The following is a 15,719-nucleotide window of genomic DNA, read 5'->3' as shown; positions in this document are numbered from 1 at the left end:
GTACGACCGAATATCGAGGCGGGACTGAAGCGATCGCCCTAGGGTTCCTCCATCCCCATATGGGCCGAGACCGGTGTCCGTCGGCCGGTCCGAAGGCCCAGCCGAAGGACAGGGACATGTTGGTTATAGGCCCAATAAGGCCCATTGAACGAAGGCCCATTAAGCGGTTGTGCTACTGGGCCGAAGGACCTCCAGGCCCGCGTCGCCAAGGCTCATGGAAGCTCAGGCCGAGGTCTGCTACTCGCGGACCGTTGGAAAATGCAAGGGACACAACGCCCCCTTTTCACTCCCTCCTTAATGGTTGGTAACGGAAGAGCATTCATGGCATGATTGGGTATAAAAACCCTTGTGAAGTAAGATAAAATAGACACACTCTCAACACTCTACTTCTCTTGTATTACTATCCTAATTTTACAGCCAGATTCTGATTCTCACACCGGAGGTGAATCGGGGGTCCAAACCCTCGCATTCTCTTCACTTTCAGGTACGGCCGAAGCCATCTTCAATCCAGCCGAAGCCTGTTCATACAACCGAAAAGATCTGGGCGTAACACAAGGCAAAGAATTTTCAATTTTGGCGTATCCTCTCAATCTATACCCCTGTGTTTGCAAAATTCTAGCGTGACTTATGATACGCCTTTGTCTAAAGCATATTAATTGGGTATTCAGGGTAGCAGTTAGCGCCAATGGGTTTTTCGGTCTTTAGTAGCCCAAAAGTGGTAAAATTATCTTTTACCCGATTTTCTTTTCATAGTCATCTTCTTGAAACCTCCTAATCAACATCAATATGGGATTCTCAAAATTCTACTACAATAGTTGTATTGTTAGACATGTTTTTTAAATCATAACAGGATATCAATAATTTTATAGAATTGAAGAAAGCTTTATATATACAAGGGTGATTAACCCACTCTTAGAAGACAAAGATTATTCGGGAAAGCAAAACAAATACAATGCCGAGGACTTGTTCTTCCTCTTCGGTCTGCTCTCGTCTCAACCATGTTTTGACAACTCTGTGCATGTCCGGGTCCTCACTTTCAGTGGCCGATTCCCCTGATCTTGGTGACTGTCTGCCTATTCGAAAGCAGATCCTTCCAACTACAGAACTCCAGGTGGCCAATGATGATGATGCACCTCCCTCTTGGTCTTGGCCATCCGATGAGGGAGAAGAAAAGGAAGGAACGGATGACAATTATTATGAGCATCAAGACAATCACAGCGAAGATGCTAGAAATATTGAAAGTCACGCAGACACTGAGCAAGACCAACTGCTCCTCTACTATGCGGAACTTAGGGCCCGAGTTGAGGCACAGTTTGAGGCGTTTTACCAACTACAAGTGCCGCGCTATCTCAATAGAATTAGAATACTGCAAGAAATCACAAGAGAACTCGATCAGTATGTAACTTTGCCAGGTTTATGTCAGCATGGAGGTGGTAAGAGAGGAGTAGTGCGGGCGAAAGAATCAACAGTAGCTGTACTAAAAAATATAAAGATTGCATCGGAGAAAAATATTGTGCTCTGCCCTGTATGCCAGGATGAGGTCAATGTTGGAGAGTGTGCCAAGGAATCACCTTGTGGGCATTGTTACCATGAAAATTGCATAATGACTTGGTTAGCGTACAGGAATACGTGTCCTGTGTGTAGGTTTGAGTTGCCCACATAAGAGCGGAGAAAGTGTATTCAATTCAAAATTTATACTTGTCTGGGACTTGGATTATACAAGTACGCTGTTGCAGATAGTACGACTTGCTGATTATTTAGTGAATCCCATTGTTATTTTAGTCATTAAAATAATTTTAATTACTTTGTCGTTCGTATCATTATCTAAGAAATATAAAGAGCGACCAAGATTTCTTTTCTTATTTGCAGAGGATAGAGGTCTGAGTTTTTCAGCTTGCAAATGTACAACCAAAATATATCACGATATCAAAACTTCATTATTACATTTACCTGCGTACGTATTACCAATAAAATTATGTAGCCTGTGATTACGACTGTACCATAAGTATGATTTAACCATTTACAACCTGCTGCCTCAGGTTTACATCCATATTAGCTGGAAATTTTCTAACTAATTGCCCATCTTAACATATAGCAGAAGCTACAAAAATATTCATAATGCAATCAAATTCATCAGAACATATATACAAATGGAACAAAAATGCTAGTCACTTCTTCAACTTTCTGCGATGTAAGGACATACATTACAGCTAATCGTATCATAATCGTATCATGTTCTGCAGTCGTAAAATCCTCAAACCAGAAAAGACAACAAGAAATATATCAGTCTTAAGTTATAAACATAATTTCTATCTCTGTAGCAATTAACCTCAGAAAGTACACAGCATCTATAAATCTTTGGTCTTTATTCAGTTGCACTGTTTCACCCCATCCCACTAATTCAGTAATTCAGTTTGCTAACCCTCGGTCTTTGGATCTATGGCTACGCAAGTACTAGCATATTTAACCCTGTATTAGTTTGAGCATTGAGATAAATAACCTTATTACCATGGTGGTTGATGATGTTTGTAGTTGAATGGGTAAGGATTCCAGCCACCATCTGTTTCTTTACGTTTTCCTCCAACACCAGAACTAGAAGTAGATTGTGAGTTGGCCCTCATCTGTTCATCTATCAATTTTCCTTGACCAGGGTTAAATAGCTCCCTTGTACTCCCAGGATATCTGTTTCCCCTTTCCATCATTAATCCAGAGTTCAGATCTAAACCATGCCTGGAAGGCACGAAACCACTGGATTCGGAGGGTGCAGCAGCCAAGCTCATGAAAAAAGATGGTTGCGAGACGGAAGGATAAAGAGCGGGCACCGAACCTAAAACTTGAGGCATGACGGGGGATCCTCTTGAATCCACCATGTAAGGTATTTGACTGCCAAGACCATATACGGATGAGGAAAATGGTACAGTAGACCCTGATGAGCTATTATTGTACCCATACATTAAAGAATGCGCATATTGCGTAGACGATCCCAACCCCAAAAAACTGCCATTGCTGGGCATACTAACATCCGGTGCATGTTTCACAGTCCTGCTGTTAGATAAAGGAACGGTCTGAGGAACAATTTCTTTCTGATTGACCTCAACTCTGGCGCCCATGAGGGAGAACACAGACTTATCTGGTTTAACCCCTCCAGATCCAAAAGTACAAAGATCTGTAGATGACTGACCAGTTGAAGCAGGATCAAAAAATGGAGTAAAAAGAGATGGTTGATCATTCAAATCAAAGTTTTTCAATGAAGGCTGCACTGACGACGATGATGAGGAAGGAGATTGACTAAATTGACCATTCCAAAGTGGCAGAAGTCGCGTCTCCTTCCTCCAGTTTGATAATGGAACATCACCGCCATCAACACGGTTTAGATCAAGGTTCAACAAGTTGGATTTTTTTGGACTAGCTTCCGAGGAACATTTTTCAGCAGGCCAGCTAGTTGGATACTGGATATCCTTATTCAGTGTCACATCCATAATCTTATCGTCTTCATTCTCCGCAATGTTCAGATCAAAGTCAAGACATTCTTGCTTCTGAAACAAGTTGCTACAACTCCCAGATGCAAGGATGAAATTCTCGCCTTCACAGACTTTGAGCGTAGGAGCCGGACGAAAAGCACTAGTTTCAGCAGATCCTTTCCATCCAAGTGTCCCTCCAAACTGCAAAGGCGAAAGAGGCAATCCAGAAGCTGCTGCAGCCCTTGAAGCAGAAACAACAGAGATGGGAGCATTGACTGGGTTGAGTTGATTATCATCAGACAACATTTCTTCATTCAAATCAAAACCACAGCCACGTTTATCTTCGTCAGGTTCTATTTCCTGAGCCATCTCAGAAGCTCCAGAGGTCTCGGCATCAACTTTGCAATTTTCTTGTTCAATCGGTAGGATTTTTGCTTTGACAAAAGCATCGTCTCCTACAACATCAGAAAGATGTGCTCTAGTTGACACATCCTTAAAAGAGTGATGCACCCTGCTGCTTTTACCATGTAAAGAATCTGGGCTTTCTGTCAGCCGAATTCTACCACCAGACGTTCTCTCAGAAGAACTACAACTCGGTTCTCTACAGTCCACTTCTCTCTCTACTTCCATGGCGACTTGTCGAGCAACCTCTAATGGATCAAACATGCTATACTCAAGTTCAAAATCAGATTTTTTGTCAATTGAATCTTTTACATTGACTACTGACATGGAGAAATCATAATCATTTCCCAACTCAACATCATCTTCGTCAGTATCGCTTTGATCATTTGATTCTTCAATTGCTTCAGAGTTCTCTTTCCATGACAAATTAGTAGTAAGATCCTCATTCTTTTCCAAATTGTGCTCACTAAAACTAGAATCTTGTAAAATATCAACTGCAGCTGTACTGTCAGATGCCGATAGTTTACTGCAAGGATATGAAGATCTACTATCACACATTTCACCTTTCCCCTCAGACACCTCTTTTCTAACATCACCGTATAAATATATGTTTGGACCAGGGTCCTCTTTCTTTGCGGCAAAATCTTTCTCGATGTTGGCACCTACTTTAGACTCCACAGTATTTGTAGAATCAGCACCAAAAGAAGAGTATGTTGCGAATAACTTGTCACAGGTTCTGATCTGTGGCATCTGTTTTGCATCATCATCCTCGTCTGGGTTGCCAACACCTAAACGTCCCTCCACCATTCTTTGCTCGGGAACTGCAGATCCAGAACTTTCGATTCCTGTTGTTGCTTCTGATCGATGCGTTGGGAGGTTCTCCAAAGCAGAACTGATTCCACTAATAAGCTTTGATGTATCAGAAGACTGCACGGGATCTGGGGATCTATCTTGTATGGATGCAAGCTGTAAAGTTTTATCCAAAGGTTGGACAGTTAAGTCTACAACTCCTTCAGCATGCATAGCTTCGGGACATATTGCTGGCGTCATTTCATCTATAGATGGCTCTATATTTTTTTCTTCACTATTATTACCTCCTGAGCCAGAAATATATTTTGAAGAACATTCTGCCTGTTCAGGTTTAGTGACAGGGTTTCCATTTACATCCTCGAGGTCGTGATGATCATCACATCCTGCCTCATCTTTGTCAGCATCCTTGTCAACCACGTTACTCTCATCAATTTGCTTCCAGCTATCAAGCAAAGATCTGGCTCTATCTTGAATTATAGAACTTTTGTTGGTGAGGAGATCTTTAACTGTCATCGTGATGCCAGAAGAAACTGACTTCTGCCCGTCTATATGAAGCTTTTCAGTTGCTACTAACAATGTTCTAAGTAATTCTTCCTCGAAGCTGTCATCTGTATCTTTGAAAAACTTCTGCGCATCTTTAAGCCAAGTATCAAAATAACAAAGTCCGTCTAACTGGATAAAAAGAGCAAGACAATCTTTACTTTCAGTAGCTGCTATAGTTCTTGCAACCGTACACCACTGTCTAGTTGCATCACCAGCATTCTTCACTATATTGTGTTTGTCATTCTGCATTACATTAATCAGCTCCTTTACTCGAGCAGGAGCTAACAGCCCATCTTTCATCTCACTCAAGGTAAAAAAGTCCTCGAGAGTCATATTTGACATATCAAATCTACAGAGGATCCATGTACAAGGCTAGCTTAGTTTCTTTCATTCAAAAGGCACAGACAGCAGATAAATTTCTGATGCTGCACATTAAACTGCAAATATACAAAATTAGTCTACAACAATGTTGGTAGGAACAACGGTTTTTAAGATTGTGCACAACACGAAGAATAAAAATTAAACATTCTAAATTGAGACACTTAGTGCTGCATTCAAAAAAGTAAAATGAATGAACTTATATGCTGGACCACTTGGTCCATTTCCATGGAAGAACTCCTCCACTTCAGGCCAGTCAAAAATTGGACAGGGACAAGATTGATTAATAATGTGAATAGCTGCATAAAGTTTCTGAAAATACAGATTTGGTGACATATTCGTTGATGTTTCTACTAAATCAACTTGAGAGAGATACAATAGAATGAATTAGACTAGCAACCAAGTAAATTGTGAAGTTAAATACATAGCTCATGTGTGACTTTTAGTTTGACATTAGAATCAAAAAATATACTGCAATTACTCTAGGAAACTGAATCTTCTCTTTTCTGGACCAACATATCTGGTAAGAAAAGGACACTCCTAAGTAGTTTCATAATTAACAATCATAACAAGTTCTAGAGAACCAAGTAAAATAAATATAATGGTTGCACCAAGATTAATTATCAGAGCAAAAATCAATCAAATGTACCAGTGTAAGAAACATACAATACACAAGACCCGGGAAGCACAGGTGCAGGTGCGTGACTGCGCGGAGCGGGAATACGAGATTCCGGCAAATTTCAAAAAATGGGGATACGGGTGCGGGGGGATACGGCAAATATTAAAATATTAAAAATATATATTTTATATATAAGTAATAGTTAGGTAGCAAAATAAGAAGTAACATTGTACTTACAACAAATAAAAGACATCAAATACATCATTTTAATTAACCACACCCATCGAATAAATAACTACATAAATAAACAAAATTAAAGAAAAATATCAGCAAACAAAAAGTTAAAAAATTAAAAAGGAACAATTCTATTAACGGTCAAATATAAACAACATTTTCTACCCAGGCCCTAAGACACTTAACATACATAGAGACATACATATACACACAATCACATCTCAACCCATCATCAAACCATCGACACTCAGGGAAGACACAAAGAGAAAATGAGAACCAATCAGAGAAAGAAAAACAAGCAGCAGTAGAGATTCGTCTATCTTCAATTGGGGGTTCTCCAATTGGAAAGTAATTACGTTTTCTACCCTTTCCGCACCCCGTAGAATCAGGTCAGTGAAATTCGTGGGTACGCCACATGGCGCACCCCGTACGCACCGTACCGCACTGACCCCCGCACCATACGCGCACCCCCGTGTGATTCTTCAACTAATGGGCGTATCCCTGCTTTCCAGCACAAGACATTGTAACTCACCCTGCCCTCCAGACACATAAAATGACAACCTAAAATATCATTATAACATTACATACGATGAACTAGATAACTATTTGTTCAATCCACTTTTTAATTAGATCAGTATCACATCCAAGTCATTATGAACATGAGTTGGAGATAAACATGTCATATAAACAATATTTATAAACACTGTTATCTAAGACGAGGGCCTGGTTCAAGTCGCCTCGCCTCAGGCAAGCAACACGATGCTAGTTATCCTGGCTACAACTCTTGTGTAGGCTATAACAATACTTCACATAAATATATTCCCAGTATATAAGGTATAATATAGAAGAATCGAATTAATCATGCAACATCAAATTATAAACTAAGAGGAAAGCCAGCCGAAACGAAAACCGGAAAAAAATCTCATTAATAATCATAAAACATAAACTTAAATTGTTTGTGATAGTAAATTACCAACTGTTCGATGCCCCCCTTGCTGAGTAAAATCTCAACTGCAGCCTTTCCAAGACAAAAAAGGTCAAATCCTGAATATAACAAAAAGGCAAATCATAAATATCAAAACAAACAAATAACACTACACAAACCATACAATAAAACTCAATACAGTCTAATTCGAACAAAACCCAAAAAGGAGATTGATTTAAGCTTATCAACCAATCAAATTCAACACCGAAAAAGAGTTAAGAATCAATAATATATCAAAGAAGATACAAATTAGGATAAAATACAAATTCAAATTGGAAGAAAACAAATTTCAAATCAAGAGCTTAACAGGTAAAATTGACCAAATTGCAAAAAAATCAAGAAGATGCAATATTAAGATGAGAAACAAAGAATTACATGAAAAAGATGCAGCAAGATTAAAACTTGAGGAATTTAAGAAGACCCCAATACAAAGAAGAATTGAAATTGAAAGAAATTGAGGTGCAACTTTGTACCTGTTTGGGAAAAAATAAAACCCTAAGTGAAGCTTAATGAGAGAGAGAGAGAGAGAGAGAGAGAGAGAGAGAGAGAGAGGACCACTAAACATAACAGCTGTCTTTAGTTTTGGCAAAACTTAAAACTAACCCCCATCTAACTCTAATTCTTAATCTATGCTATAATTACTCTTCTGTCCTGTGTGTGTCTTTGTGAATCTAACAGCAAAATATGATGGTCTCTACTTTTACAGAAGCTCCTCTGTCCTCTGTGTACTTTTCTCAACTCGAGAAATATACTTTTTACTTAAATCTTCCCGGCTTGTATTATTTTTTTCCTTATATTTACTTGATTAGGCAGCTGATGATTAATGTTTCCTTTTTTTTAATTAACACGTATAAAAATTTCAAAACTAGGACGACGATCTCTTGTCATTAATCATTACTCCCTCCGTCCCATAATATACTTTCCATTTTGACTTTTCGTATTATTCATATTAAGTGATTGACTGTTAATTTACGTTTAATCTATAAGACCAAACATAATCATGAGTGATTTTTTTGGATTCGTATTTATGAGTACTGATAGTACATATAGCTCTTGGGAAGACTACTCCTAGACCTTTAACTCTATACAGCTCCTAGAAGGACTACTCCTAAGCTCCTAACTCCATATAACTCCTCGGAGGGCTACTCCTAGGCCCCTAACTCCACGCAGCTCCTGGAAGAAGTAGTCCCGCACACTACCACTCCTAACCAGCTCAGTCCCGCAAGCCTAACCTTGGTAGATCCCAGCATGTGAGACGTTGGTCCAGGCACATGATGGGGACAACTGTCACACATCAATCATGAGAATAATCAAGGCACGTGTCAGAGGATCCTCAGAACATTCATCAGCCAGTCTCGCGCTGACACGTGTAAAGCATCCACTCCAGCCAGGTGTCCTCCGCTCCCAGAACCAATGGCTATGATCTAAAGGTACCAACCCCAAAACCCTACATTTGGGCTATAAATAGCCCAAGAAGGTGAGGTTTTGGGGTTAATCACTCTCTCACACTCACATACACACACAGCCACCTTACATTCATATTCATCTTCATCTTCCCAAAAAGCCAGTTCTTACTCTCACGCCGGAGGCGCCGCGAGACTCCAACCCCCCTTCCGGTGTTATTTTGTAGGAACCCAACCACAGCTACACATTTACAGCGGCGAAGGATCCGGGACGGCGTCGAAGGAGCGGCCCCGCCACCAGGAGTTATCATTTGGCGCTAGAAGGAGGGGCCTCCATCCTTGGGTATCGGTGCCCCTAGATTCACCTTCATCAACAAACTCTTCAAAGAGTCCATTTATTCAAACTTGTAAGAACCCAAGCAACCAACCTCTTCCAAAAGTATGAATGTTGTTTATTTCAACCACGTTTGTGTGTGCTCGTTATTTTAGGCCACGTTTGTGTGAGCCCATTTTGTTGATTTAAGTCACATTTGTGTGAGCTATCGTTAGTTTTAATCGTTTTTGCTCTACTTCGAATATGGCATTTGCGTTATGCTACATCGTTGAGTAGTCCCAGGAAATTGTTTAAACTGCTCCCAGGAAGCTATTTGTTAGTGTTTGTTGTTATTCTGGGTAGTTTTTGCAAATTTCATAAAGCAACCTTAGAACAATATTCTCTGTAGCATATTGTTGTTATTTGTTTTTGGTATTGTTGAAAAATGGCAAGACCAGGAAAGAATACCTCTGGGAGACCATCTGCTAGTGCTCAGGTCTAGGAGTCGGACCACTCCCAGGCCCTTGACCCAGCAGCCGAGAGAGAAACATTCCAGGAGCAACCACTACACACTCCCGTAGTGGAGAGAATTGTAAACACCAGGGATGTCAGGACCCTCATAGAGCTCAATCAGTACAAGTACACCAATGTCCCGGTAGTCGAAGAGCACATGACCAACCTTACAAGCGATGAGCTAGCAGAAGCAATCAGACTATACAGACAGGAACAGACCCGGCTCCAAGAAGAAGCTGAACTAGAGGAGGAACCGGAGGAGTCCGGGGACTCCCAGCAACCAAAGAGGTCTGTGTTCGGCCGAATTCGAGCCAAGGAAAGAAAAGCAAAAAAGATCAAAGCAAGAAAGAAGCAAAAGCTGCTCAGCAGAGAAAGTTGGAAGAAGTCCGGGAGCAAATCAGGAAAGAAGAAAAAGCAAAGCTTGAGCTAAAGATCCAAAAGAGAATGCAGCTAGAAGAAGAAAAGCTATTGGCCAAGTCTAGGAGCAAAAGAACCCGGAGAGATCCTACTCCGGAGCTGATTTCTGATGACGAAGAAGAAGAAAAGCAGAAGGACCTAAAAGATATGATCTATGAATTACAGAGGAAGATGGACAGAGACTCAGGAGTAGAGGTCGGAGAAACATTAACTCCATTCAGCCACTCCCTGGAAGCTATCCCCCGACAGCGGAACTTGAAGCATTACAACTTCGACTCCTTCGATGGACTAGGAGACCCGAGGAGCACTTGAACTACTTTGAGCAGATAACGCAGATATATTACTACAACGACTTAACAAAATTAAGGTTCTTCGCTTCAACTCTTAAGGGAGGGGCCCAGAGATGATTCAGCAGAATCCCCTCCCGCAGCATCCACTCTTGGAAGGAATTTCGAGCCTCTTTCCTTCGGAGATTTCGGGCAAACAAAACGCACGAAATGCACATGTGTCACCTGGAGGAAATCCGGCAGCATGACAATGAATCCCTCTCTGCATACATGCGCCGGTTCCAGGAAGTAATCAATAAAGTTTCAAGTTTGGATGAGAGGGAAGCTTTAAGCATTTTCAGAAGAAACTTGGATCCAGAGCACAATGAGAGATATATAGTGGAGCTAATCAATAAGGAGCCGCAAAGCCTGGAAGCATCTTACTCAATGGCTTCCAGATTCATTAAGGAAACAAATGTGCTCCAGGCAATGAGGATGACCCGGAATGGGGGGTCCAGGAGTAAAAACACTGATGACCGACCGAAAGGGGGTTACCATCAGGATAAGAAATTCAAGCAAAGCAACCAAAGCCAAGAAAGACAAACTACTCCGGTTTTCCAGAGACTTGGTCCTAAGAAGGAGTCGAACATCGACCCAGGACCCACGAAGCAGCCCCGGAAGCCAAAGCAGGAGCCGGACTGGACTCCTCTCAACATGACCCGGGAGGAAATCTTGAAAGAGGTAAAAGACAAGCCTTTCTATTATCCCCCTAAACCAATGCAAACTCCTCCGGAAAGTAGGCCTTATAATAGGCAGTGTGATTACCACGAGACCCATGGCCACAAGACTGAGAATTGTTTATCACTCAAGTACTTCATTGAGGACCAAGTGAAGAAGGGGAATATGAACAAGTACTTAGTTCAGGACAACAACAGAGGGAAAGCGCAGAAGAGAGGAAAGAATGTAGTCAATGTGGTCCTAGGTGGATCCTACTCCCCATCCTGGAGCCCGAACTTCGGCGAAGAAGTGCTCTCAATTCAATCACTCCCAGACCTGGTGATATCCTTCAGCAGCAAGGACTACAAAGGAGTCAACCCTCATCACAATGCAGCTTTAGTTGTCACTCTGGACATCTTTGATAATGAAGTAAGAAGAATGCTCATAGACAATGGCTCATCGATAAATATTCTCTTCAAGCACACAGTGGATAGAATGCAGTTAGGGAGCGTCCGCTCAAATGAATGTCGGGAGGACCCACTCTATGGCTTCGGCCATAACTTAGTCCCGATCCAAGGAACTTTATATCTGCCAGTCATTTTTGGATCTGCTCCTAACCAAGTGACTCATGTCACCAAATTTTATGTGATCAGTGCTCCTTCTTCATACAACAGAATCATTGGCAGATCAGCTCTAACCATGATGCAGGCAATAACTTCAATCTCCCATCTCAAGATCAAATTCCTAACCCCAACAGGAGTCGGGGAGATTAAAGGAGACTATGGAGTTGCTGAAACATGCTACAACCAGGGATTATTTATGGCAGAGACACATCAACATAACAAAAGGAAGGCTACAGTCCTTCGCAAGCAACAAAGCATGAAGAAGCACCAACCCCGGACATGGGATGAAGCGAGCAAAACAAGTCCAGAAGGACTGGCAAGCAACCAAGTTATGGTACTGGACAAGGCAAATCAAGTCCTAGACCAACCTAGTCCTACCATACAAGCAACCAAAGAACCTGAACAAGCAAACATCTACCTGAAGAAGAACTCTGAAGCCCGAATTCATCAAATGGTTTCAAACAAAGAACAAGCAAAAATCGAGGCTGTAGTCGAAACAGAAGAAGTCGAGGTAGATGAAAGCAATTCTAGCAAAAAAGTGAAAGTTGGGTCAGGACTCAAGGAGTCCTTCAAAGAGAGATTGGTGTCCTTGCTCCAGGAGTACAGAGATGTTTTTGCCTAGAGTCTAAGAGACATGCCAGGACTACATGAGTCCTAGCAATGCACAGCTTGGATGTCAACCCCAACAGAAAACCAGTCAAACAGAAGAGAAGAAACTTTGCTCCGGAGAGGCAAAGAGCCATTGACGAAGAAGTGGAAAAGCTACTCAAAGCAGGAATCATCAAAGAAATCAAATATCCGGAGTGGCTAGCTAATGTGGTCATGGTTAAGAAGTCCAACGGTAAATGGAGAATGTGTGTGGACTACACTGATCTGAATGATGCGTGCCCGAAGGACCCATACCCTCTCCCAAATATTGATCAACTGATAGATGCCACCTCCGGACACGTCATGCTAAGTTTCATGGACGCCTTCTCCGGATACAACCAGATAAAGATGAACCCGAAGGACATTCCTAAGACAGCATTCATAACTCACAGAGTAGTGTATGCTTATGTGATGCTACCCTTCGGACTGACAAGCGCAGGATCCACTTACCAAAGAGCCATGAACAAGATATTCAAGTCCCAGACTGGGAGAAACTTGGAATGCTATGTCGATGACATGATTTCGAAATCAAAAATTATATCAGGACATGTGGAAGATCTGAAGGAGTGCTTTGACAACCTAAGGAAGAACCAACTCAAGCTGAATCCGGAGAAATGCACCTTCGGAGTAGGAGCAGGCAAGTTCTTAGGATTCATGATCAGCAACAGAGGAATAGAAGCCAATCCAGAGAAAATAAAATCAATCCAGGAGATGAAAGCTCCCAGGACCCAAAAAGATGTGCAGAAGCTAGCAGGATCCCTAGCAGCACTCAGGAGATTTGTCTCAAAGCTAGCAGAGAGGTGCCTGCCATTATTTGATTTACTCAAAGGAGCAACCAATAAGAAAGAGGTGAACTGAAATCCGGAGTGCCAAAAAGAATTCGAGGAAATCAAGTCCTACCTCTCTCAGCCACCAGTCCTAACTAAAGCTCAGCCAGGAGAGCCTCTCTACTTATACTTGTCAGCAGGAGCACAAGTCGTAGGAGCTGCCCTAATCAGGGATGAGAATGGAACACAGCAACCAGTCTACTATGTAAGCCAAGTCTTAAAAAATACAGAAACAAGATACCCAAGATTGGAGAAGTTTGTCTTTGCCTTAGTCACAACTTCAAGAAAACTCAGGCACTACTTCCAAGGGAGGGAAATCAGAGTAGTGACAAATCAACCACTAAGGAAAATAATTCACAAGCCAGATGCATCGGGAAGACTTGTTAATTGGGCTGTGGAGTTGAGCCAGTTCAATTTAAGCTTCATTCCCAGGACTGCCATCAAAGCTCAAGCACTTGCAGATTTCATAATCGAATGCAACTTCCCAGTCCAAGATCCGGAACCAATGGACATAGATCAGGAGCCAAAAAAGAAAACAAGTCCGAGAGCCTGGACCTTAAAGGTAGATGGTTCTTCAACAAGCGAGAGGTCAGGAGCCGGACTCATACTCAAGAGTCCAAAAGGATTCAAGGTTCAGACATATATATCTTTCAGCTTTCCAACAACAAACAATCAAGCAGAATATGAGGCATTGATCGCAGGACTAAAGCTCTCCCGAACTCTAAGGGTCCAGGACATAAAAATATACAACGACTCCCAGATAGTGGTCAAGCAAACAAATGGAGAATACACGGCAAAGGACCCTACTCTGGCGAAGTACCAAGCACTGGTTCAGAGCTACTTAGCTTCAATTCCAAGCCACCAAGTCCTTCAGATATGCCGAGAAGAAAATGAAAAAGTAGATATCCTATCCAAATTAGTCCGGAACTCATCAGATCTAGACTGCTCAGTTTACTTCGAAGAACTCCACAAACCATCCATTGAATTCGGAGAGATCTTGGAGATAGAAAGCAGTCAAAACTGGATGACTCCCTTCATAAACTACTTGGACAAAGGGGAGCTCCCAGAAGATAAAGGAAAAACTCAAAGACTGAAAGCAAAAGCAGCCAAGTTCTTCCTCGAAGAAGGAATACTTTACCGCATGACCTTCTCATCTCCTATCCTGAAATGTATTGGCCCAGAAGAAGCAAAGTATTGTTTGGCAGAAGTGCATGAAGGAATATGCGGAGACCACATGTCTGCAAAGGCCCTAGCTCATAAGATTATAAGACAAGGCTACTACTGGCCAACCATTCATCAGGACGCAATAGAATTCGTCAAGAAGTGCAAGGAATGCCAGCTCTTCAGCAATGTGTCCCGGATCAGCCCAGTCCTACCATCCTCGGTTCTCCCACCAATACCCTTCGCTGTTTGGGGTATTGACATTATGGGACCCTTTCCCCGGGCCAAAGGAGACCTCAGGTACCTACTAGTCTATATTGATTACATGACAAAATGAGTCGAAGCAAAATCAATGAGGACAATCAATCAACAAGACTGCATAAAGTTCATGGACAATATTTTAATGAGGTTCGGGATACCACGAGTCCTAGTATCAGACAATAGGCCCCAATTCATTGGATCAGAGTTCGAGTCCTACCTCAAGGAGCACGGGATCAAGCACAAAAAATCAGCAGTGGCATATCCCCAAGGAAATGGCCAAGTAGAAGTAACTAACAGAATCCTGCTCTGAGGTATCGAAAAAAGACTCAAGGAAAGCAAAAGCAAATGGCCAGAAGAACTACCAAACGTACTTTGGTCCTACAGGACAAGCCCAAGGACAAGCACCGGAGAAACCCCATTCAAGCTAGCTTATGGAACAGAAGCAATGCTTCCTATTGAAGTGGGTTCTCCTTCCCAGAGAGCAATAAACTTTGAAGAAGAAGCAAATGAAGAAGGACTGAGGACAAATATGGAGCTAATCGATGAGGTCCGAGACCAGGCTGTAGAAAGGATGGAAAAATACAAGGAGAAAACAAGAGAACACTTCAGTAAGAAGTCATGAGTCAAAAACTTCCAAGTTGGAGACTTAGTCCTTAGAGACACTGAAGCATCAGATCCCACAAACACTGGAAAATTAATGCCCAAATGGGAAGGACCATACAAGATCAAAGAAGTCCTCAGGCCTACAAGCTCCTGAACATGGATGGCTCAGAAGTTCCAAACACTTGGCATGGACTAAGGCTAAGAAAATTCTACCAGTAGGAGAACAAACAAAGCAACCAAAAACCTTGTAGCCAATATGGCAAGCGACCAATTTATTTCTCCTTCTATCTTGTATGAATGATTAATGAAAAGCTTTTCCCCTTTACATAATTTTCAAAAGCCACCACTAGTCCGGACAAGCTATTAGTCAGGACTAGAGCAACCATTTTTACTTAGAATTAATTTTCTAGCTAAAAGCACCCACTAGTCCGGACAAGCAATTAGTCAGGACTAGAGCAACCATTTTTACTTAGAATTAATTTTCTAGCTAAAAGCCACCACTAGTCCGGACAAGCAATTAGTCAGGACTAGAGCA

At 41.8% G+C, this 15,719-nt stretch overlaps 1 protein-coding gene across 2 annotated transcripts; it reads right to left on the bottom strand.

The window, feature by feature from the left end:
- Window positions 1-2,110: 2,110 nt before the first annotated feature.
- Window positions 2,111-8,157, bottom strand: LOC141709094 (uncharacterized). Of its 2 annotated transcripts, none has more exons than XM_074512998.1 (3): window positions 7,808-8,157; window positions 7,421-7,491; window positions 2,111-5,653 (listed from the first exon to the last, which is right to left on the bottom strand). In XM_074512998.1, exon 3 carries the CDS (start codon window positions 5,556-5,558, stop codon window positions 2,505-2,507), a length of 3,054 nt encoding a protein of 1,017 aa, XP_074369099.1. In that variant the 5' UTR covers window positions 5,559-5,653; window positions 7,421-7,491; window positions 7,808-8,157; the 3' UTR covers window positions 2,111-2,504. The 2 variants fall into 2 exon arrangements, with proteins under 2 accessions (XP_074369099.1, XP_074369098.1); XM_074512997.1 differs by having other exon boundaries at window positions 7,906-8,157.
- Between the last annotated feature and the right edge of the window lie 7,562 nt (window positions 8,158-15,719).

The sequence above is a fragment of the Apium graveolens genome, chromosome 2 (genome assembly GCF_009905375.1).
Source record: "Apium graveolens cultivar Ventura chromosome 2, ASM990537v1, whole genome shotgun sequence".
Lineage (NCBI taxonomy): Eukaryota > Viridiplantae > Streptophyta > Magnoliopsida > Apiales > Apiaceae > Apium > Apium graveolens.
The sequence above is the reverse complement of the archived record's forward strand: the minus strand, read 5'-3'. Positions and strand labels throughout refer to the sequence as shown.

What these genes read in the sequence shown, in the direction of transcription:
- LOC141709094 (XM_074512998.1), bottom strand. Translation starts at nt 5,558, where the DNA reads ATGTCAAATATGACTCTCGAGGACTTTTTTACCTTGAGTGAGATGAAA.